The 22,217-nt window shown below is 51.9% G+C and overlaps 8 protein-coding genes across 8 annotated transcripts, besides 15 other annotated features; 5 read left to right on the forward strand and 3 right to left on the reverse strand.

Moving 5' to 3' along the window:
• Positions 1-246: 246 nt before the first annotated feature.
• On the reverse strand, positions 247-2,159 carry ACLA_035660 (dolichyl-P-Glc:Man(9)GlcNAc(2)-PP-dolichol alpha-1,3-glucosyltransferase ALG6; the record flags this gene model as incomplete). The annotated part of the gene is made up of 3 exons (XM_001270788.1): positions 247-1,630; positions 1,683-1,845; positions 1,919-2,159. The coding sequence occupies 3 exons, from the start codon at positions 2,157-2,159 to the stop codon at positions 247-249; spliced, it is 1,788 nt and encodes a 595-aa protein (XP_001270789.1).
• Positions 2,160-3,085: 926 nt separating this feature from the next.
• ACLA_035670 (putative nucleolin protein Nsr1) lies at positions 3,086-4,741 on the forward strand (the record flags this gene model as incomplete). The annotated part of the gene is made up of 3 exons (XM_001270789.1): positions 3,086-3,718; positions 3,774-4,045; positions 4,102-4,741. The coding sequence occupies 3 exons, from the start codon at positions 3,086-3,088 to the stop codon at positions 4,739-4,741; spliced, it is 1,545 nt and encodes a 514-aa protein (XP_001270790.1).
• Positions 3,110-3,724: a mobile genetic element.
• Positions 3,191-3,592: a mobile genetic element.
• Positions 3,788-3,816: a microsatellite.
• Positions 4,562-4,663: a microsatellite.
• Positions 4,568-4,601: a microsatellite.
• Positions 4,631-4,655: a microsatellite.
• Positions 4,742-5,748: 1,007 nt separating the features above from the next.
• ACLA_035680 (uncharacterized protein) lies at positions 5,749-7,248 on the forward strand (the record flags this gene model as incomplete). Its single annotated transcript, XM_001270790.1, has 2 exons — positions 5,749-5,896; positions 6,005-7,248. The coding sequence occupies 2 exons, from the start codon at positions 5,749-5,751 to the stop codon at positions 7,246-7,248; spliced, it is 1,392 nt and encodes a 463-aa protein (XP_001270791.1).
• A 607-nt stretch (positions 7,249-7,855) lies between these two features.
• Positions 7,856-7,888: a microsatellite.
• A 521-nt stretch (positions 7,889-8,409) lies between these two features.
• Positions 8,410-8,438: a microsatellite.
• Positions 8,410-8,443: a microsatellite.
• An 8-nt stretch (positions 8,444-8,451) lies between these two features.
• Positions 8,452-8,483: a microsatellite.
• A 344-nt stretch (positions 8,484-8,827) lies between these two features.
• Positions 8,828-8,855: a microsatellite.
• Positions 8,828-8,859: a microsatellite.
• Positions 8,860-9,071: 212 nt separating this feature from the next.
• Positions 9,072-9,100: a microsatellite.
• An 841-nt stretch (positions 9,101-9,941) lies between these two features.
• ACLA_035690 (uncharacterized protein) lies at positions 9,942-10,429 on the reverse strand (the record flags this gene model as incomplete). The annotated part of the gene is made up of 3 exons (XM_001270791.1): positions 9,942-10,024; positions 10,119-10,329; positions 10,400-10,429. 3 exons carry the CDS (start codon positions 10,427-10,429, stop codon positions 9,942-9,944), a joined length of 324 nt encoding a protein of 107 aa, XP_001270792.1.
• Positions 10,430-12,745: 2,316 nt separating this feature from the next.
• Positions 12,746-13,575, forward strand: ACLA_035700 (uncharacterized protein; the record flags this gene model as incomplete). The annotated part of the gene is made up of 2 exons (XM_001270792.1): positions 12,746-12,830; positions 12,920-13,575. The coding sequence occupies 2 exons, from the start codon at positions 12,746-12,748 to the stop codon at positions 13,573-13,575; spliced, it is 741 nt and encodes a 246-aa protein (XP_001270793.1).
• Positions 13,576-14,600: 1,025 nt separating this feature from the next.
• On the forward strand, positions 14,601-15,827 carry ACLA_035710 (acetyltransferase, GNAT family; the record flags this gene model as incomplete). The annotated part of the gene is made up of 1 exon (XM_001270793.1): positions 14,601-15,827. The coding sequence occupies one exon, from the start codon at positions 14,601-14,603 to the stop codon at positions 15,825-15,827; it is 1,227 nt and encodes a 408-aa protein (XP_001270794.1).
• Positions 15,828-15,853: a microsatellite.
• Positions 15,828-15,854: a microsatellite.
• A 2,182-nt stretch (positions 15,855-18,036) lies between these two features.
• On the forward strand, positions 18,037-19,557 carry ACLA_035720 (argininosuccinate lyase ARG4; the record flags this gene model as incomplete). The annotated part of the gene is made up of 3 exons (XM_001270794.1): positions 18,037-18,091; positions 18,156-18,986; positions 19,049-19,557. 3 exons carry the CDS (start codon positions 18,037-18,039, stop codon positions 19,555-19,557), a joined length of 1,395 nt encoding a protein of 464 aa, XP_001270795.1.
• A 321-nt stretch (positions 19,558-19,878) lies between these two features.
• On the reverse strand, positions 19,879-21,155 carry ACLA_035730 (uncharacterized protein; the record flags this gene model as incomplete). The annotated part of the gene is made up of 2 exons (XM_001270795.1): positions 19,879-20,528; positions 20,594-21,155. The coding sequence occupies 2 exons, from the start codon at positions 21,153-21,155 to the stop codon at positions 19,879-19,881; spliced, it is 1,212 nt and encodes a 403-aa protein (XP_001270796.1).
• Positions 21,156-22,217: the final 1,062 nt, after the last annotated feature.

A 22,217-nucleotide genomic window follows, 5' to 3' on the forward strand; every position in this document is an offset into this window, starting at 1 on the left:
TTTAGTTTTATATTGTATATTAGCATCTTGTTTGGAGTTATTGTCGATGCGCATGTCGGATTATGTACACTAAGGTATAGGCTAGAGACGCTGTGTCTGCTGGGCATGTGAATAGATCATCTCCCCTATGTAATCCAGAAGAACCGAAGATTTGAAAGGACAATAAATTTGCATTTGGTAATTGTAAATAAGGGGGTATCTTTGAAGAATCCTCTAAGAGTCCGAGCAACCGAGCCTCCGTAGCAATCACTGTTTCTTCTTGCGGCTCTCCTCTTCAGCGACCCTGCGCTCCATCTGCCAACACCGTGTGATGAGTCTGCACATACACCAGAGATAAGCAATCCCAAAGCCACCGGCACCAATGAGAACATTTAAAACAACCCATAGATCGGGCTTGCCAGGCGGCGGAGGTACAAAGGCCTCCAAAGCATGCCAGGTGATCATAGCGAGATAAAAACAGGAATGTAGGAGTTTCGTGAAGATATGAGGTTCGGAGACATGTCCCGATTCATCCGAGGAAGCTCGACTGCGGTATATCTCGAATGAGGTTGGGGGAAGACCGAGAAGGTAAGCCCATAAACCCGTCATGACGAAGTATGGGACTCGGAGCTCGTCGCGTTTGAGGAGGGGATACATCGTCCAGCAGCCAAGGACATTGGCCCATCCAACCCACGCGCGTGTATCCTTGGCCAGACCACCATCGCTGGCAAGGAGAAGTGTCATTGGGAGTAATGGCAATAATACGCTCTTCTCATGGACCTGGAAGGAGAACAAAAAGAAGCCCCACGCGACACTTGCCAACGCCGGAAGCAGCAGTGACGCTCGAGGATGGCGGAAAACAATAGCGCAGGGAACTAGAATAGAGGCGAGTGTGGCGCCCAGCGACACTTGTTGAAGAAGCCCAGCCTCAAACCGGTGAAGCTTGTAGAATGTGTGGATTGCGCACCATGCGTTGGCAACCTTGTCTTCAAACAACCCACGGGCAAAAGGGAACACACGATGGATTACCTGCGCCAGTTGGAAAACGGGCGCATAGAGCACCGAGTCTTTATCCAGCTTGATCGGGAAAGCTTGAAGCAGAGGTGGCTGCGGAGCAGCACTTAGATAATCTCGGGTTCCAGTACTAGTCACCGCTACAAGCATTGGAGCGAACAATAATGCGAACGCAAGAAGTGTGATGATGGCTATGCTCAGAAGACGAAGAATCCGGATTCGGGGGAAGGTGCAGATGCCGAGCAGAAAGGCGAACATAACCGGGGCGTAATAGAGCGCCATCTGCTTGAAACCCAGAGCACCGACGAAGAAGAGACATGCCCAGAGCATGCGTCCAGCTAGTATAGCGTCCAGGCTCGCGACAACAAGACCCAGCATCACAGTGTTGTACTGGAAATGGCCATGATCGATAAGCATGGTAGCTGGTTGCATGAGGATCGCAACCAGGGCAATCGAGGTGGACCAGACCGGTACGCCATGCATCCGAGTATAACGGCGAAGGAAGTTCACGACAGCCGGAATGTAGACAAGATATTCGGAAGCAACGACAGTTCCTCGCATGAACACCTTCAAGCGGGGATCTTCGAAGCCACGCGACGCATCCAAGGCGAACCATGAGGGATCAATTATGCTTCCACTGCTGACAGTCAGAAACAAGCACCACAGGTATGCACAGAGCGATCACGTACATCTTTCCAAGCAGCCAGCTGTGATATGCGGTCAAGGGGGGATAATCAAGTCCCCAATATTGCAAATCGTAGAGGTACCATTTCGACATCGGGAGGTGAATGGTAAGCTCCATCCAGTGTCTCTGCGCTTCGAAATCACCATGCATCGGAGGTACTTGAAAGCCTATAGCAAGATATCAAAGGATATCATTAGCACGATGGTCTATTGTGTCTTGAGCACGGAGCATCGCACGAACCGGAGTAACCCCATAGACTGACAGCCCAACGAAACAGGCCCACTGCCATCAGGATCAAAGGCAGAACAAGCCATTGAGATACCCCAGCGCGAGCAGCCCATAGAAACGAGACCAGAGGAAATGCAGGAGTTGATTTCCCGCTCTCATCCTCAAGGATGAGGTTATTATTCGACCCTGTGGGAGAAGAGAGGAACTTTCTCTTCTTTCGCGGACGATGGGAAGATGGTGTCGGGGGAGCCATAATGTCGAAGGGCAGCAGGACAGAATGTTATATCACCTGCCTCCCATCGATTCGATATGATGGTTGAGAGGTATGGAATTGTGGAATGAACAATTGCTTGGAATACGGAGCTCAAGCGGACAGATTGGAGTAAGTAGTTACTGCTTAGAGAGCTTGTAGTAGTGGTGGAGCACGGTGGTACCGGCGAGTGACACTCCGGTTCAGCGAGCGGCATTAGTATTATTGCATAAATCGAGTACCTGCCAGGTACCCACTTTTTCCTGCGCACGGGACTGCTTCAAGTAGGCGGTGTATGGAAATCTCTGCCAACCTCCAATTTTTTTTTTTTTCCCGTTTTGCTGAAATCTTATCGAAGCTCATAAGAAGATATCTTTCCCTTCCTCCCCCATTCTCACATTTTTTCTTCTCTCTTCAACCATACCTTACACCTTGTTTTCCTTTGGCTTGATTCACCAAGCCAACCTTCTTGATATTATCTCTCAAGGTTATATAGTTATACCTGACGCAGCAACGTGGGCCGTACTTGCAAAGTACACTTCAACAGACATCCTGTGGGCTTGATACACCGAGGGCTTTAGGCTTGTGGGCATATTCTCTTGTGGGCTTGAACACTGTCGTTGTGGGTTACTTGTGGGTATTTTTGCTAAATCTCTAACATATCGTTGAGATTTACGTCCAGCTGTGATCAGATACTCACTCCTGGAGATTTGAAATCAGGGGGTTAACTCAAGTAAAGCTTCTGCATTACTTGTTATTCTTCCAAATCGGGTGATTGAGGGATTGTTGGCTTTGCCGCACGATTAAGACTTTATCACATCTTTTACTTCGTCAAGAAAGACAATTCTGTGCGTATAACAGCATTGCTTCTGATTCTTACCGCCTGTTTTGTTCTCTGAGCTAACACACTCTCTCTCCCTAGATCCAAAATGTCTAAGACCAAGTCCGTTACTAAGAAGGGTGGCGACAAGCCTGTTGACAAGGCCTTGAGCAAGGTCAAGGACGCTGGCGTCTCCAAGTCGTCTCAGTCTCCTAAGGCCAAGAGCAAGCAGATTGCTCGTGAGCTCGCTTCTAAGGAGAAGTCCAAGCGCAAGAAGAAGGAGCCTACTCCTAGCAGCAGCTCCGAGTCTGAGAGCGATGAGGAGATGGAGTCTTCCAGCTCCAGCAGCGAGAGCGAGGAGGAGAAGCCCGCCAAGAAGGAGGTGAAGAAGGCTAAGAAGGAGGCTGAGTCCTCTTCCGAGTCGGAATCTGACAGTGATGAGGAGATGAACGATGCTTCCAGCAGCGAGAGTGAGAGCGAGGACGAGAAGCCTGCCAAGAAGGTTGCTAAGAAGGCCGAGTCTTCCTCCGAGTCCGAAGACTCTGAGTCTGAGGAGGAGGAGAAGGTCACCAAGAAGGAGGTCAAGGCTAAGGCCGAGTCTTCTGACTCGGATTCCGACTCTTCTGACTCTGAGGAGGAGGCCCCCAAGAAGGCCACCAAGGAGTCGAGCGATAGCTCTGATTCTGAGTCTGACTCTGACAGCGAGGATGAGGCTCCTGCCAAGGCTAAGAAGGCTGAGAAGGTATGTACACTCGATTTTCTTTCTTCCTAGGAATGTTGAACTGACCTTCTTCCAGGAATCTTCTGAGGATTCCGATGACTCTTCCGATGACTCTTCCGACTCTGAGGAGGAGAAGCCCTCCAAGAAGCGCAAGGCCGAGGAGGAGTCTGCTTCCACCCCGAAGAAGTCTAAGCAGGCTGAGGAGGAGACTGGCGCCTCTGCCAACCTTTTCATTGGCAACCTGTCCTGGAACGTTGATGAGGATTGGCTCCGCCAGGAGTTCGAGACCTTCGGAGAGCTCTCGGGCGTCCGTATCGTCACTGACCGCGACTCCGGTCGCTCCCGTGGGTAAGTTTAGTCTGTCGCATCTTGATCTTCACCATTTGCTAATCATTGTCATCCAGTTTCGGTTATGTCGAGTATGTCAGCGCTGCTGATGCCGCCAAGGCCTACAAGGCCAAGAAGGACACCGAACTCGACGGTCGCAAGATCAACCTTGACTACGCCACCGGTCGTCCTGCCAACAACCAGCAGGGCGGCGGTTTCCAGGACCGCGCTCAGGCTCGTGCCCGTTCTTTCGGTGACCAGTCAAGCCCCGAGAGCGACACTCTGTTCGTTGGCAACCTCCCATTCAGCGCCAACGAGGACTCCGTTCAGGAGCTCTTCGGCGAGAAGGGCTCCATTGTTGGCATCCGTCTGCCCACCGACCCCGACTCGGGTCGCCCTAAGGGTTTCGGCTATGTCCAGTTCGCCTCCGTCGATGAGGCTCGTGAAGCCTTCAACAGCCTCAACGGTGCCGAGCTTGACGGTCGTCCCGTCCGTCTGGACTTCAGCACTCCCCGTCCCAGCAACGGTGGTGCCCCTGGTGGCGGCCGTGGCGGTGGCCGTGGTGGTGGCCGTGGCGGCTTCGGTCGCGGTGGTCCTCGCGGCGGCGGTGGCCGTGGTGGCCGTGGTGGCCGCGGCGGCTTCGGTGGTCGCGATGGTGCTCCTAACAAGGCTCGCGGTGGTATCCCTGAGTACAAGGGCACCAAGGTTACTTTCTAAGTGCACAGCAGTCTGGTGTCTCCATTAAGGCGTTTTGATTGGGTTTCTTAAAAATTTCTGGGATATGTATGGGTTGTTTCGGTTGACGATTTTAATTACCCCAAAAGTCATTTGAGTCGTGATGTCTGTACTACTACTCCTACTGCTACTCTTACCTCCATAGATCCTCATCCCTTCCCATCTAGGTAATATGAATGATCCGTTATTCTTACATCTGCATTGATCTACTGAGATGTGGTTGTAGTGATAGGTTGTCCTCTGGTGCATTGGTATGTCTGCCATGGACATGGTTGGTGCCCCGCGTTTGTGGCTTCACTCTTAGTGGTCTTTCTTTGACAGGGACTCGTCCACGTCTTTTGACTATCTCGCTTATCATGTTGTTCAATCAGCCTTCAGATTAGGCTGCATTTCTTTCTACAGCTCTATCTCTTCTACTATATTGCCAGTGTAGGTTTCTTTGTCGTGTTTATTTATCCCTTCGGTGGTCTCTTGCGTCAGTCGTGTGCGCCCTCCACTCCGTCACCTGCGCGCAGTCCGGTGATCCTCTGACGTCCACTCGAGACAGTCAATCCTCCTCAGCCTCTCTCGCTCCAATCTTCCCCATCAACCTCCTTGACAGGAGTGCGAAAAAGGCGTCAAGGGTTTTCTTCATCCATCTTTCTGGGTTTGATCCTTCCACTTTGGTTGATGAAGTTGATGATTTATGCCTCTGGCTGCTCCTGACTCGACGCTGATAAGATAATATCTGTCTATCTATATTAATTACTACGAAGTTGATGATCTTGTGGCTCCATTCCCCACGCACCCCACCGGCTGTCCATCAACATTCTTCCTTTGCTGGCTGTCAGTCTGCTTGACCGCTTTGTCTGCACTCTCCTGCGTGGTCTGATTTAACGATCACCACATCCCCTCTTCATCCTTTGAAGTCTTCTTTGGCGGGGACTTCATCTATCCTTCTTTCTCCCAGTCTCTCGTCCGCCGATCCCTTCTTGTAGAGAATAACAAAGATGCAGCCAAATCACTATGACCTCTTGAGTCAGGTACCGGATGATTCTCAACCTGCTAGCCGAATGACGAGAGAGGCTCGTCAGCCGCTTCGTGAGAACATCCTTCAGTCACGGTCTCCGTCGGGTGCTGCGCTCACGAGATCTGAAGGTCAGTCTGGTTGATATACCCTCCATCTCCTTTAGATCTGCACACATCGATAGGCATGTATCAGCGTCAAACACAGTCACACCATGTACTCACTTCGATATTATATAGATTCGTGGATTGAGGTCGCGTCGCAGCCGTCCTCTTCATCTCTCTCTTCCGTTGCGACCAGCGACGACATCATCACCACCGGCCTGCGTGTCGAGCTTCACGAGACCAGAGCTTACCATCATCGTAGCCGGCGCCGTCGCTTACAGCATCTTGCCGCCGTGACCGCGGCGCATGTCGATTATGCACCCCGGGAAGCCAGCAGTAGCCAGGATGAATATGAAGAGAGTGAAAGTGAATCGGACCGGGTTCTCGGCAGTTCAAACGAAGACATAGCTCACGCACCTGTCGAGATGCCTCTTCTGCCGCGAACTGGTCCTTCTTCACCCACATTGGACGCAGTCCCGTCGAGTGATGAGGACGATGCGTCGACAGCGCTGGGGATGCGGATCAGTGATTCGCCTTTTGTGCCACAGCCCAACGTGTTTTCACACCCACCTGCGTCCCAGGATTCTACCTGGCCTCGAGCAACGAGCACCCATCGGTCTCAGCCTAGCACCGTGTCCAACTCCAGTCGTCAAACCGCAATCCGCAGGAATTCGCCGGCCAGCGCACGGTCCAATCGTCAGCATCAGCACAGTCCCTACAACATGATATCGCCTTCATACCATGTCGATCACGATGCAGCTCTCCGTGCGAGTCTTTCCACGCTGCTGTCTTGTGCTGCTGCGGCTCGGGGGTTGCCAAAGACAGGTACACAGCCGGCGCCGGCTGGGCCTTCCAGGGCGCATCCGTCTTCGTTCCGTCTGGTGTCTGAACCAGTAGTGCTGGGCGATGAAGAAGATAATGATAAGGATCAATCGGCCGCCGAGACCGCGTCAAGTAGATCACGCCGGTCCGGAAGACATATGAAAGCTGACCAGCCGTTGACGCCGTCTCATAAGACTAAGCGCCGATCCAGTCCTTCCAAGGATCGCGGAGCAGGCCATCCATCCGCGGCCAAGAAGAGTCGTCGAGGAGGAATGGCCGATTCTGCGTCGACGGGCAGTCCCACCATCATGACCTGGGTGATCAGTGCAGGGGTGGTAGTGCTCTTCTCAGCCATCAGTTTCTCCGCCGGATATGTGCTGGGCCGGGAAGTTGGCCGGCTGGAATCCAGTACGGGGGTGGGAATGGCACTGGTGGATGGAGGGGCTGGTGGATTAGGGGGCAAGGCATCGGCAGGGTGCGGGCAGGAGGCCGTTAGGGGCGGGTTGAAGCGGTTACGCTGGGGGACGGGGGTTGGTGCGTCTGGCATCATTGCATAAACTATTGGATTTCGGTGTTTGAAAAAACAAAAAAACAAAAGCAGATGATCGACTGATGACAATTTGCTTGGCGATCGTGAGAACGAGAATGGGGATGAGGATGGATGAGGGAAATGGCGTTTGGGAAATCTTGAATTGATTTGAGTTTGTTTACCTACAATCGTTTGATACTGATTGATGTGTCTGCACGACACCGCGTCTATCCGAGCTGGACTCCGATCTGTGATCTCCTCGGTGGGAGACTCTGGGGTACGCGAGGGAGATTTCTTTTCTTTTTTTTTTGGGGAGGGGGGGGGGTCTTGCTTCTGATGGCGTATGGAGTTCTGGGAGAGGAGATCTGTCAGTTTGTCAAATCTATACCCACTATGACTTCAGGAAATCAGGACGGATAGGATGGCCATCACTCAATGCAGCCGTAATAATATACTCCTAACGAATGTCTCCTAACTTTCCCTCCCGTACTGTCCTCCGTAGGCCCGGTCCTCGTCTGATACCGCGCTTTCGCTGCGGCCCGTTCCTCATCCGGGGCCATGGACAGCGACGCTCGACCTTTGAGGCATTTTTCCTCCATCGAAACCGCCGAAAATGACACCGCAGATGCACAAGGCACACAGTCACACACAGCACACACGGCACACACACGCGCCGCGCCAGAAGCGGTCGAATATCAAATCAACCACCCAACCATCCAACCCTCATAGCGTTTTTTTCCCAGAAAGCAGGATTCTGCAAACCGGCCCGGGAACGGAAAGGAATGCTGTTTCGATGTTTCTGATGCATCATACGGTTCAAGCCTTGAGCGGTTGAGCCTGGAGCCTTTAGCCCCCCCCCCCTTCTCCTAGATCAGAAAAAGAATCGACGAGCGTGTAGCATAGCGTAACATAGGTAGTAAGATGAGGGCGGTCAGGCCGGATCATACTACGCGACAGGGACTCCCTTGTCTTGGAGAGGGAAAAGGTTGTTGGTTGGATACCAGGTGGTCGGGAACTGCGCTGCACACTAGTTACTTTCACTGTAGTGTGCTGTATCTACTTTCCCTAGTGCTCAGTGCTCAGTGTCCAGGCTAGTGCTATCTAAGAGGAGGGGGGCTAAGGCAAGGTGGATCGACGCTTACGCCGACGATCTATGTACTGTTGTCTGTAGAGAGTTACTGCGTTGCTTTTTGCTTTGCTTTGCTTTGCTTTGCTTTGCCTTGGCTATTCTATTGCATTGCATTGCATTGCATGCCATTGTATGCAGGAGATCATAGCACTCTATCCTCCGTAACCCTCGCACTTACTTATTATTTACGGACTTACTGTAGTCTGTAAGATAGGCAGTCCCGGTGTAGCAGCTATCATGGAAGGTGGAAAATGAGGGATGGGATGTTGTTGTTGTGTACCTATTTCCCCCCCATCGAGCCCCAATCCCAAATCCACATCCCACTGTCACCCCCAGAGTGAGGGAAGCAGAAAGCAGGATGAAGAAGCAGGAAATAGGAACCTGGAGACCGAGGGGAGGAGAGACACATGACCCCATTCCTCGTGTAGAGATGCGATGCAAGTGCGTACTGATACTTACTTACTCACTTACATACTGACTATCTATCTATCTATCTATCTATCTATCCATGGGCCGCAGCGAATCGATCATCCATCTTGCCCAGTCTACTAGCTTGTGTGCTTGTTGCAGGAGTGGAGGCCTTCGCGGCTGGAGATGGATGCTGGATAGAATGTAGATCGGCCTTCCATGGGACTCATCGAGTATCGACGCCGGAGAAGAGGGAATGGCCACATCTATCTCACATTCCAGCGCAGTGCAGTAGTGCGGTGCCGCACGCGGGACAGCTCCAGCTCCAGCTCCAGCTCCAGCTCGGTTGGAAAATTTCTACGTGGAAGACGGAGGTATTAAGCTTCGAGCCGAGGGAGATGCAGGTACGGCTTTTTTTTTGTTTTCTTTCTCTGCCGTGGACTGGGATGTGATACGTGTACTACTGGGGGGATATGATGCGTCAAGTTCGGCAGAAAACTTGCTTGATGTGAGTCCGATTAGTGGACACTGGGGATACTGTATGTGGTTTTTTTTACTGTAGTCTGTAAGTAGTTACAGCTTACAGCTGGGTTGTATGGAAGTTGCTACGGAGAGTTTTATGGATTGAGAACGTGTGGATGCAGCTTTATTGAGTGAGGAACACAGAACTGCTGTCTGTATGTGTTTCTGGATTTCATTGCGTGATAAGATAGATGCCATGATCCTAAATTTTGGCCATTCCATGCCGATGTTGCTGATGCTGATGTTGATCTTGATGCGCCACGCTTTCTCCGTGCTATATGCCCATAAACTCCGTCGCTAACCATAACCATGAAACCCATGCACGTGTATATGCAGAAAAGACCCCGAGACGGATACATAGAAGACGGTGGTGGTCAAGTGGTGCTGGACGATGAGATTGACAAAAGAAACAAAAAAAACAAAAAAAAAGAAGAAAAAGAAGATAGGGTATTCGCTGTGTATAGATCCGAAGCTCATGCGATGCAGTAGTAGATAGCAGTCGCCGAACTCAACCCGAGTTCGGCAGGGAAAGAAGTCGAAAAGGTAATTGGCGAAAAAAAGAAAAGAAAAGAAAAAATTCGTCGTCGAATTCGAAAGACGGTGAAGAAGAAGAAGAAGAAAGCGAATGTATCGAATTCGAAACGAATGACCGGGGCTACAGCTCAAGCAGCACGCTGTCGTTTCCTCAAGTCATCGCGGCTGAGGAATCGACGGATTCTCGAAACAAATCGGCAGGCTGTGGAGTCTTTAGAAGGTTAGCGTCTGTGTGACGGATCAAATATGATGGATCCTTTTTTTTGTTTTTTTTTTTTTGGCTTCTCAGCAAAGGATGGACTTACCACTGTTCCTGCGTGGTTTGGAGTAATCCTCTGTCGAGTAAGCATCGGCCCAGTAGCTGGTATCCTGGTATCCAGAGAAGTTTTTGGCGCGGGACCATGGATTGTCGTCAGATTGAAGTTGGAGGGCGACGACGTGAGGGTATAGAGTACCCAATGGGTTGAGGATCTCTTCTACTGAACGATCTCGTTGCATGTCGAGACTTTGGCTTGTCTGGAGAATGATGTTAGCGATGGTCATGGTACATGTTAGGGTTGGGTGAAAGGCAAAACAAACAACATACATAAGGTTCGTAGTTGGACTTGTAGCACATGGTGTCGGATTGAACGTGTGGTAAGGTTTGGGGAGATCTGTTTGAGATTTGACTCGAAAGAACCGACTGTGATAAATAGACGGATAATAAAGTGAATGGGGAGGATCTCAGGGAAGATGGAGACTGGAGTTATATATCCAACGCACAAGCAAGCATTGATTGAGGTGAGATGGTTGGGAAGGTGGAGGTCGGTCAGGCAGTGCGCCACTTGATTTGCACTCGAATACTGTTTATCTAGTATCTCTCGGTCCAACTACGGTAGTATCTACTGTATGTAGTTCCAAGTGTCTAATCATGCACTGTGTGGGACTGGAGGGGGGATGTTACTGGGTGCAAGTCATGAATCCGAGGATCTTGCGATTGGTGGACCTGGGTGGACTCGACTGGTGTCAATCAATTCAGATCCAAAATGATTAGACGTGCATGATCTCATTGCCTCATCAGACACCCAGCGCAGATGATGTGTGTGTGTAGTGCCTTATGGAGGTTCATTGGTTCTGGCAGAGCACACTAACTGCCACTAGAGAAGGGCAACACTAAACGGACATACTCCGTACACAAGGAACCAACAGCCTCACAAGAGGACATGGAAGAATAATTGAATGACAAGAACTTGTTTTATTATTGATCGATCGATCGAGGCTACCTAGTATGGAGTCTCCACTGCCCTTTTTGCTGTTCAGTAACCAGCTATGACTTCTTTGTAAAGGGCCAAGGAGACATCATCATCCTAGAGTTGAGATGAAAATCATGAATAATTCCCCAGCTAGGAACTCCCCGATAATCGATCCTATTGTCCCTGACTCCTGACTTCTGACAAATGTCAGAGTGACGGGATTCCGGTCAAGTCCAGTCAGACTGTAAGGATGAACTCCCATTCTATCTATCCACAGCAGTCTCCTACAACCAGCCAGCCGAGGCGCCCGATGAGGATCTGCATCTACTACGGCGGATGCCCCTTGCATTATTCAGTAGACAGTATCAAGTCTTATCTACATATCAAACCTCAGACACTGTCGATATCAGGCTTGAGCACGTTATCCGTTGTACGTTGTCTGTTGCACAATGATCACACCCTGCATGATGAGCCCTCCATGAGGACACCTTCCTCTCGTCCGCTTCCACTAGCAGACCGACCATGTGCCTGGTCCTGGCAGGATAACAAGAGTGAGGGATCAGACCAAATTCGCTCAGGATGATCCTCTCCTGATGAAGGAAAAAAAAAAGAAGGAAAAACAGAGCTGTCACATTTTGTCCAGAGGGCCAATTCGGCCGGACTTCGCGCTACTGGGAGGGTGTTAGTTTTAGTCTTGAGAATCTATCTAGCAATGCTTCCTTCTGTTTAGGAATACGAAACTGGCGTAGCTGAGCCGATGATTTAGAACCAAATTGACTCTCGCAAACTCGATAATAATGGAGGTCTTTAAGACTCCCGACTCCAGTGAGCCAGGGGCATCAGGATCGTCTACCAGGCCAGATAGAGCCTGAGGTTTTCCAATTTCTAAATCTTTTCCCTCTAGCGTCTCTGCTCATCCAGGTACTCGGGATTCACCAGGATGACAGGGGGGAGTGGTCAGTGTCTGATCTAGTGAACGCGATGGCGTCTGACTGTGACGACCTACAAGGCTACAAGGCTATAAGGCTACAGACTTACTGCAAACCGCAAACGAGGGATGAAAGAACGAATCGTTGAGGGCGTCTTGAGTGTTCCGCATGTTCATGACTTCTTGGTGTTTGAACCTCAGGCATGGACTAGTCCCAATCAGGATAGACGTATGACAAAGCAGCAGCACAGCCACGCTTGACCGACTGAGTATTATTCAGTACAGAGTCTACGGAGTACGGACTACGGAGTAAGCGTCAAGCCCCACTGCTCTATGGCTCAGCAAGTGGCTCTCCATACGTGGCTGGTGCAGATGTGGCTGCTCCATCGATCAATAGTTTTTCTCGAAAAGCATCATCTTTGTTCTCGTCGCTTTGCTCTTCCCCCTGTCGTCTCCACTCTGGAGCTTCCGTGCACGAACTATTCTGCCGGAATTTCTTTTTTTTATTAAATCTTTTCTCTTTTCGTTTTGGAGCTTCATCATTTTGGGCATGTACACCGTCTCGACTAGACTTCGGGATGGCCGTCTCGCTTCTGTTGCGCCGAGATGGGAGTGCGTCCACATCGACATTCATAAGGACTGCCCTTCCCCCTTCTGAGATGTAGTTCATCAGACTATTTCTTCAAGGCTTCAGAGCTAAAGGAAAAAAAAAACATACTTAAATTTGTTTCTTCTTTTACCCCACAATAAGGATACATGTCCCATGTCAACAATGACGCTGCACCTCCAAGCTTCCGGCGGCGAGTACTGGCCACCTTCTCCCGGTCTGGACGGGCAAGATCCTTCATCTCTCGCAAGTAAGGCGTCCTCCTGTCTCTCCCTCGACCTCCACCTAAAATTCCTTCCTCCCCTATTCCCTGGTATTCCGTGAAATGGCCATTCTGAGACTGTATCCTAGAGTCTATGGATCTGGAGACTGAACGTACTACCGGTAGCCGTGGAAGCATCAACTTTGTCTCTGCACCCGAGTTCTCCTCGGATCCTGTGACGCCTGCGGAGGACATACCCGCCGCGTTCCCAGAGAGTGAGGTTTCTCATGTGGACCTGCACGACTGGTATTCCCGGCACCAGGCCTGCTTGCGCTTCTTCCTGGACCAGAGTCAGCACACGATCCCGGTACAGTCAGTAGCGGCGTTCGTCAACATTCGACTTCCGTGCCAGCGAGTACCAAATCCGGTCATGAACGTCGGAACCCCCGCAAGTCCTTCAGCTGCAGCTACAGTCTCGTCCAGGTCCTACATCCGACGGCTCATCGTGACCGGCCAGGATACGCCAGCGATTTTGCGGATGTTTTTCGGCGATGACTGGCTGGCGGGGGTGGGATGCGTGTGGAGGCAGGAAAGACTGAACTATTTGTTTGCTGCCAAGAGCGACGGCTGGGCATCAACTAAGACGGCGTATGACATCCTTCCGGACGAACATACCCCATTTCTACGACCGCTGCGCGAAGCAACGGAGGAGGAGCTGGATATGGCCGAGACTCGGTGGAGTGAGTGGTTGGCGATGGAGGATTGGATGCTGGGATCGCGAAGTCCATGGTGAGGTGATGAGAGGCGGCGATGATGGATGATGAGTTTACGATTCATGATACTCTTTTTTCTTTTGGTCACCCTTGTCATTCACTACTATAATTTTCTTTTTTTTTTTGGGTTCTGAGTGGACGGATTCATGATTGAATTTCCATCGAGTTGCGCCAGGGGCAGCAACACCTAGCAACCAATTTGTCCGAGTCGACCTAGTTTAGCTCCTCATCAATATATTTTCAATTTATTACGAGTCTTGGTCGAAGACAATAGTCCGAGGATACCTAGTCTAGGATCGATGCAATACGATAGAGATACGGTGTCGCGACTCGCGAGTCTCGCGACGCACGTGAACACCTGAGACAATCGGAAAATAAATTCGAATAAATCCACCTCCTTTTGTCTCACACTCTGAGTCTAAGTCTATCTCTCTACACTCTACAGTCGTCACTATTAAATGAGCATTAACACGCTAACGACCATTCGTGCAACAGACTATTGACATTAACTACCCGACCATGTGGGTTTGAGGCGAGCCTAAAAAAAGACCACTGAACGATGGACTCTGCTGACGTCGATGGCAGAAATAATCCGCAGAATCTCCATCAGCAACAGCCGCACCGCCACAGTCTCGGACGCTCCGAGATGCAGCCCAGCATGTCCCGTTCTAAGAACTTCTGACAAATTCCTGCCCGACTAGCGACTAGCGACTTTAGTTCCCAAGCCAAGCTTCGCGACAGCGCTAAGTGTCGCACTCGCCATAGTTCAAGTTGGCATGGATGATCCATTGATCGCCCAGGGGTATCTGACTATCTGTCCAATGATCCAATCTTTTAAACTATTTAGTACTCCCAACCTGAGGATTTGGATGACTCAAATACCCCCAATCGATCGATTCTGCGGCCGTGTCTGAAATCCTTAAACGAAAAACGAAGCCCCTCCACTCCTTTCACTCCTTTGAGTCCCTTAACCCTTCCCAATCCCACAAGTGTCTATCGACTCGTATTAAAAACAAGGAAACAAAAAATCTCCGTTGCTGGGACCATGGAACCCAGGCTTTGTTCGGACTTTAATCTCTGCATCACGGTCCAGGATGATCCACAGAAGCTAGTACCACTCCTCCAAGCCCAGCTACCTCATTCGATCCCGCTCCTCCGGCGCCTGCAGCATAATCTGGCATTCCCCTCGTCCACTGCGCGACTGCTGACTACGTTCTCAGGGGTCGACCCCCCTGCCTCCTCGCCATGGCTGGCTGCTTATGTGGATCTCGCACGTGGCCGCGAGACGCAGATGACAATCTACTCCAGTGTGGAACGAGCGTCGTCTGCTGCCAATGCTGACACTGTTGCTGACGGCACGGGGATCAACATCTCCACTGTCCGCGCACCGCCAGAGACTCTAGCTCACGTACGCGCCCAACTATTGGCACTACTCTCGTTTACTAAGACAGCCTTGCTGTCTGAGTACCTTGCCTCGCTTGAAACAGACAAGGTCGCAGGCACAGGCACTGCGAGAGTCCTACCCAACACACCGGGTCACATCCCGCCTCCACCGCCGCAGGCCTTTCTAATTGGAAACCTGCACACGGGCCTCCTGGCCCTTCTCAAGGCCTCGGGGAATTACACAGACCCGCAGCCAGTCCCAGGCGTCCGGATCCATCGTTACGATAACAACCCGTACATCAAGTACCTCTTCCGGGGGGCATTTGTCACCGACGTAGCCACAAACACAAAAGCAGACCCGAATGCTATAAACAGCCAGAACAAAGTACTACCCCCAGGCTATCGCTTCCATGACAGATACGGCCGCATTGGTGTCCTCCCGCACCACTATGACCTGATCCGCGCCCGCACACACCTGCCCCGCTCCAACGAGACCTTATCCCGGATCCCGGGATTAGCTGTCTACGTCGATCAGGGCCAGCCCCGTCAGCCTCAGCTGGAGTCTCGACCAGATGTAGCCGAGGACGAAGACGGGAGGGGAAACGACACACCCATCGCCTGGGCCTTCCTCGGTCTTGACGGGAGTCTGGCCACCCTGTTCGTTGAGCCGGAGCATCGGGGTAAGGGTCTTGCGGAGCTGCTGTCGCGAGAGGTGATGCGGCGCGGGATGGCGGAGGGGGGGATCTGGAGGAAGAAGGACGAGGGAGGGGACGAGGCCGTATGGGTTCATGCGAACGTGCTTGCGACGAATGGGGCTAGTCGGCGGGTTCTGGGGAAGTTGGGCGGGGAGGTTGGGTGGACGGTTACGTGGACGGTGGTGGAGGTGTAGTTTTTTTTTTTTTTTTTTTTTTTTTTTCGCCGGAGTTGTTGATGTAGATGGCCGGTATCCATCGACGTTAAAAGAGCTTTGAGGATATCGACACACACACGAAGATACATAATCTTCATCTATCTAAACGTAGCCAAGCTGCATCTCCAACAAACCATGAAGACCCGCAGACCGCAATAATACCAACCCAGACCACCTGCTCCTTCTCCACCATTTTTACCATTATCCCGGACAACAGACAGCCTCTACAGGCTAGCATAGAAGTCCCCCAGAGGAACAAACACCGCCCATATTCCATTCCCTGAAAGCAATGACCCAGTGCTGACGTTGCTTCTTCGTCTCACACCCCATTCCCATCCAAAGGAATACCAACCTGTTGCGCAGCGCATTCTCCTGGCCTATATTCCGCCGACCTGCTCACGCATTCTCGATCATTCCACATCATCCCCCCCCCCCCCCGGCGAGTTAAGAGCAGGCGTTATCCCCGAAAATGGATTATTTGGCTTCTCGGCTGGTGAAAGGTATGCAGATACGGATCTGGAAAGGAAAGCTGATATATATATACGTTTTCGCTGAGATGCGACGGGGGGTCCGGCGCGAGGAGATGGCTCGGTGGTATGGCATGGCATGCTGCGGATAGCATGGATGGGAAAGGATATGATGCTGGGGAGGAAGGATGCGGTGGGATTGATGGCTGGTTGAATTTTTCTTTTTCGTTTGTGGAGGGGAGAGGAGAGGTTGGTGATGTATATACAATAGGATATATATAGAGTTGTGGTGTGTGATGGGTGAGGAAGAAGGCGGCTACTATTTAGGGGTTTATATATCCATGGAGTTCATGGGGGTTTTTCGGTGGGCTTCAAACCACAAGACAACTATCACAGTAGAATGGAGCTTCCAGTAAAGATCAAAGAAGTCATGTCATGCAGGTTGGACCAGGGTGGTGTTTGCAGTGTGTAGACATGCAGATAGTGTCAAGGAGTAATAACCACCATAGATAAGTCTGCCAGCTAGCAAACGGCTTGCCAACTTGCTTTGCTCTAAGGTTGGCATTTTATGTTTGAACGATGCAAGTATGCGCGAATACAACTCAACAAAGCACTGTAAGCAACCAAGCTAGCAACCAACCCCTACCTCTCCATCCAGTCTGTGCGCTCGTCCTCAAACTCCCCTCCCCCAATGGCGTGCGCGCATCGCCGGGAGATGAGCTGTAACTTGGCCAGTACCTGGTCAATCCGACACTCTCTGACGCATCGGTAGAAGGTCTCTTTTATCTAGTGGTCGCCGTCTTCTATCTAGTGAGTTATGCAAGTGGACCAACACCTTCACCAGGTCGATGACCGTGCCATGGATCTTGTTCACCCCCGAATTTGATTCCTCGGATATCAGAGTCGAGCGATGGTTCAACCCCATGGACCTAGGTGATGACCTCCTGCTTCCGTGTCTGGGAGATTTGCAACTTCGCGACCTGTCACTGGGGAGTGGACCTATCCTGAATTATTAGACGCTGCTGCATCGGACACAACCTGCTTTACATACCGAATAAATGTAGTCAAGACCAGATTAATGGCATCGGTATGCGATGGGATTAGATCCGGCTATCTTGCCTGTTTGTCAAGTATTCACGTCATGTCTCAGATTTGACACAGCATTCTATACTTGTGGCCCGTGGGTCAGGGCGTGCCAGAGTCAGTTTGAAGCTGAGCATCAGTCAGGCTGTGATTGAAGAACCAATCATTCTTTCTTTCAGCTCTCGAAATTCAACACGATGACCATTCTTCTAGCAATATTTCAACCGAAGAAGATTTATCCTGCTGTATTAATGCTCATTTGACTCAGCGGAACCGCGGGAGGACCTGCTAGTAATTAGTATGTAGTCGCATCTCATTTGTACCCTGGGAGAGTGACGCTGGCTGCGCTTAAAGTAGATTCATCTGGAATAGGGATATATGCAGCATGAGGAGAGCAAGTAACTACTGAAACTTGAGAGTCGAACTGAGAGGGAAGTGAAGCTGATGAATAAATACTGCTCATATTGAAGGAATTGAGGAAACTATTGGGAGCACAACGTCCCCATTCGGTTAGTGCCGATATCGCTCCCCGCGTGAATCATCGAGAATCATAATTTGGAGTCTGAACTGCTCCCATCCTCTTCTTCAACACATCCTCTCTTGCAATTTCCCTCATTTCTTCACACACAGCTGCCAAAATGAGTGCTTCCAAGGCTGTTGCTGAGAACATGCTCTGGGGTGGTCGATTTACCCGTTAGTATTTCACATTCTCACGCTCAATGACTGCGATTAGCGACTGACCCGACCTGACTCATAGAGGGCCTCGACCCCCTGATGGTCCAGTACAACCAGTCCCTCCCCTACGACCGTATCTTCTGGAAGCAGGATATTGCCGGGTCTATTGCCTTTGCCCGTGCAAACGCCAAGACCGGTATCCTGACCCAGCAGGAGTTCACCGAGATCGAGCGCGGCTTCAAGCAGATCGCGGACGAATGGAGCACCAACACTTTCGTGGTCAAGGAGAACGACGAGGACATCCACACCGCCAACGAGCGCCGACTGTCTGAGATTATCGGCAAGGAAATCGGCGGCAAGCTGCACACCGGCCGGTCCCGTAACGAGCAGATCGCCACAGATATGCGCCTGTGGCTGCGCGACGAGCTGCGCAAGCTGGACGCCGTCCTGTGCGATCTCGTCAAGGTCTCGATCGCGCGCGCGGAGAGCGAGCTCGACTTCATCATGCCGGGATACACCCATCTGCAGAAGGCCCAGCCCGTCCGCTGGAGCCACTGGCTGCTGTCGCACGCGACTGCGTTCGCCAGTGAGCTGCAGCGTCTGCGGGAGGTCACCAAGCGGGTCAACCGCAGCCCTCTGGGCACCGGTGCTCTGGCCGGTAACCCTTTCCAGATCGACCGGGAGGCGATGGCCCAGGAGCTGGGCTTCGAGGGTCTGCTGTACAACTCGATGAACGCGGTGGCCGACCGTGACTTCGCCATGGAGACCATGCAGTGGGGCAGCTCGTTCATGCTCAAGATTTCTCGCTGGGCCGAGGATCTTATCATCTACAGCAGCTTGGAGTTTGGCTTCGTCCGGTTGTCCGATGCTTACTCGACCGGATCGTCGTTGATGCCTCAGAAGAAGAACGCAGGTAAGTCCTCCGTCCCAGAAAAGATTTCTCTTCTTCTTGCGGACTATTCTAACCGGCAACAGACAGCCTGGAGCTTCTGCGCGGAAAGGCCGGCCGCGCCTTCGGCCACATGGCCGGTCTGATGGTCACCATCAAGGGTCTGCCCACCACCTACAACAAGGATCTGCAGGAGAGCGTCGAGCCCCTGCTGGACCACATCAAGACCGTCAGCGACAGCATCCAGATCGCCACCGGCGTTCTCTCCACCCTCACCGTCCTCCCCGAGAAGATGACTGCCGCCCTGGCGCCCGAGATGCTGGCCACCGAGATCGCCGACTACCTCGTCCGCAAGGGCGTTCCCTTCCGCGAGGGCCACCATATCTCCGGCCGCGTTGTCGCCCTGGCCGAGAAGAACAACGTGCCCATGGACACGCTGTCGCTGGAGCAGCTCAAGACCGTCGACGCTCGCTTCGACGAGGATGTCCAGGCCTGTCTGGACTACGAGCGTGCCGTTGAGCTGAAGGATGCCATCGGTGGTACCAGCCGCCGGGCGGTGCTGGAGCAGACCGCTGTCCTCAAGAAGTTGCTGTAAGATCATAAGGGATAGAAAAATATTGGTTGAGAGGGTTTATTCGGGATATGACATTTAGTCGGTATATAGAATTCTTACATTTCGGGTTTCTATCGTTTTCAACCATTGTCAGCCTCTACACGAATGCATAGGCTCTGGAAACCGCGCCACTCAACCAGATCAAAACGAACCACACGAAAGAAAATCGCAGAAACCTCAACAACCCCTAACCAAAACCCCGTAAAAAGAATCCCTACACCACCCCATTTATGTAGATCAACCAACACCCGCCACAACCGCCAGCAGCCATGGTCTCCGCCTCACCTCCCCAAAGACCCCAACTCAAACCCCCTTCCCACTCTCATAACTCTTCCTCCACTCCTCCCGATACGCCGGCAGAATTGAATCCCTCGACGGATAATTCACAAAGCTCAGCACCTGCCCGTCGCCGGCCCCGCGGTCGCGCGGATACGGATCATCCCTCGGAAGCCGGCGGTCGAAGTTCGCGCACAGGACCACGCCGTCGGGCGTGATGATCGACGGCCGGGCGGGCTGGTGCGCCTGCGTGCCATTGCCATCACCGTCGCCGGCGTCCTGATCCTGATCCTGATCCTGGTCCGGGCGGGGTGGCATCCGGCGTCGTTCCGGGGGGACGTTGATCAGCTCGCTTTGCGAGTAGGCGGCTAGCTCTGCGCGTTGGCGGTAGAAGCCCGTGTCGGAGAGCTCGGGGGTGATGTCGGCGCGGTGCGGGTTCAGCGGGGCTGGGCGGAGGCTGCTTACGCTGGGGATTGAGGGGGTCGAGTAGCCGGGGGAGGGGGGGGTGGATGGGTGTGTTGTCAGGGAGGATCGGACGGAGGGGATGCGTAGGTTATAGGGGTTGGGTGCGCGGGATGGTGGTCGGTTGCTCGGGGGTGTGGAGCTCGAGATGGGCCCCGGCAGCAGTAGTTGGGGGATATATGCTGGACGTGATGAGGTGGGTTTGGACTTGGGGACTGAGAGGGGGGGGGATGTCAGTTGCTGAATTGGATGGAACTGGGAGGTAGGTAGTTGGACTAACCGTCAAGCGATATGTCCCTGGGAGCGGGTCCTATGTCTCTGCCTGTGGTCGAGGCACCTTTCCCAATTTTCTCTGCAGAAGGCCCCCAGCGCAGCAAGGTGAACTGTTTGCCACGCTTCCTGCGAGACCGATAGACCATGAGCAGTATGAGCGCGATCAGCAGCAGCAGCGCCAGAATCCCACCCACGACGCCCCCGATCAATGCGCCATGATTATCCCCAGAACCTGCCGCCGGAGTATCGGTCGATGATACAATAGTCTGAGCAGTACTGCGCGACGCTATACTGCTTGTGATACTTCCCTGGGAGCTCGTTGGCGGGAGCGTCGTGATACCTGCAATCGGCGAGGTCGCACCCGTAGCCGGGGCTCTATCCGACGGGACTGTCGCTTTCGCTGTTGACAGCGTCGACAATGTCGTTTGAACTGTGTTGTCACTATCCGGACAGATGCCGCTACTACACGGGTCCACGGAGCAGCAGCCACGGAAGTTGTTCTTGCTGCAGGTATACCACTGCTTCTTGCCGGGGCATTCCGCAGCCACGCGGGGGAGAAGGAGAGTCATCTGGGATGGGTCAGGGACGACAGCTTTTGCAGACTACGGATCACTTGCAATCTTGCAAGAAATGAGACAGTCCTGCACCTGAGATCAGAGTGAAGACATCGGCAGTCAAGCAGCACGGGGAAACGAGATCTTCAATACTAGGACAGTCAATCCCATGCAAGAGGTGCTGTGCCCCTCATTGCGAAAAGTCTCAACAACGGAGTAGTGTAGAGGCCATAGCGTTTATTTCTTTTTAGCAAAGCACATGGCTATGCAAACTGCTCTGAAACATCTCTTGTCCGGATTCAAAGGCAACGAGGCATACGGGGCGGCAACGACTCGGGTTCTTTGTTGTCGCCAGTGCTGATTCTAGACGACGCCCAAAGCATCAATTAGGGCCCTGGGTCATCAGGTCCGCTGAAAAAAGTGCAATGGCACGAGTCTATGACTCATGGAGCTTCACAAGGCGATGAGACCATTGGCAATCCTTCATGCTTGTTAGTTTCGAGGGAAGGTCACTGAAACTATTGCTTGTTAACACTGCGACTTTTCTGGACTCATTAATCATCGCTATACATGAGCATTCATTGTCAGATTCAGACTGCAGGATCTATTCAATCTAGATTGGCTTGCAAGACAAGAATCATCACCCTGGTGATGGCAAACCATCATCATCTGCAGCAGTACCTATCCCGAATGTCGAGAGTATAAGGGCGTTTCTTTGTCCCACGACCGCTCAGAGGGACAAAGAAACAAAATCTTCCTGGCAGTTCAGTAGCCGGATTAGATTAATTCCTCTTGGAGAAAAGCAAAAGAACGCCTGTATCACGTACCAGAAGAGAAGAAGCTATGCATGATATAAATGCCATTCCCATTGTGGTTAAAGTTGGTGTCGCCATAGACAAGAAAAGCATCATGCTGAAGATACTCTAATTCTGGGCGAAGAACTCGAGAGCTATGCTCTAGGTGCAAAAAGAAAACTCCAATTGTATATGAAACTGCTATGAAAACAAACAACATGAGTACACCTAACTCATCGCCCGAAAAGGGAAAACATGGATATACAGATATAACACAGGGAAA

This window comes from Aspergillus clavatus, genomic scaffold (genome assembly GCF_000002715.2).
Source record: "Aspergillus clavatus NRRL 1 1099423829802 genomic scaffold, whole genome shotgun sequence".
NCBI lineage: Eukaryota > Fungi > Ascomycota > Eurotiomycetes > Eurotiales > Aspergillaceae > Aspergillus > Aspergillus clavatus.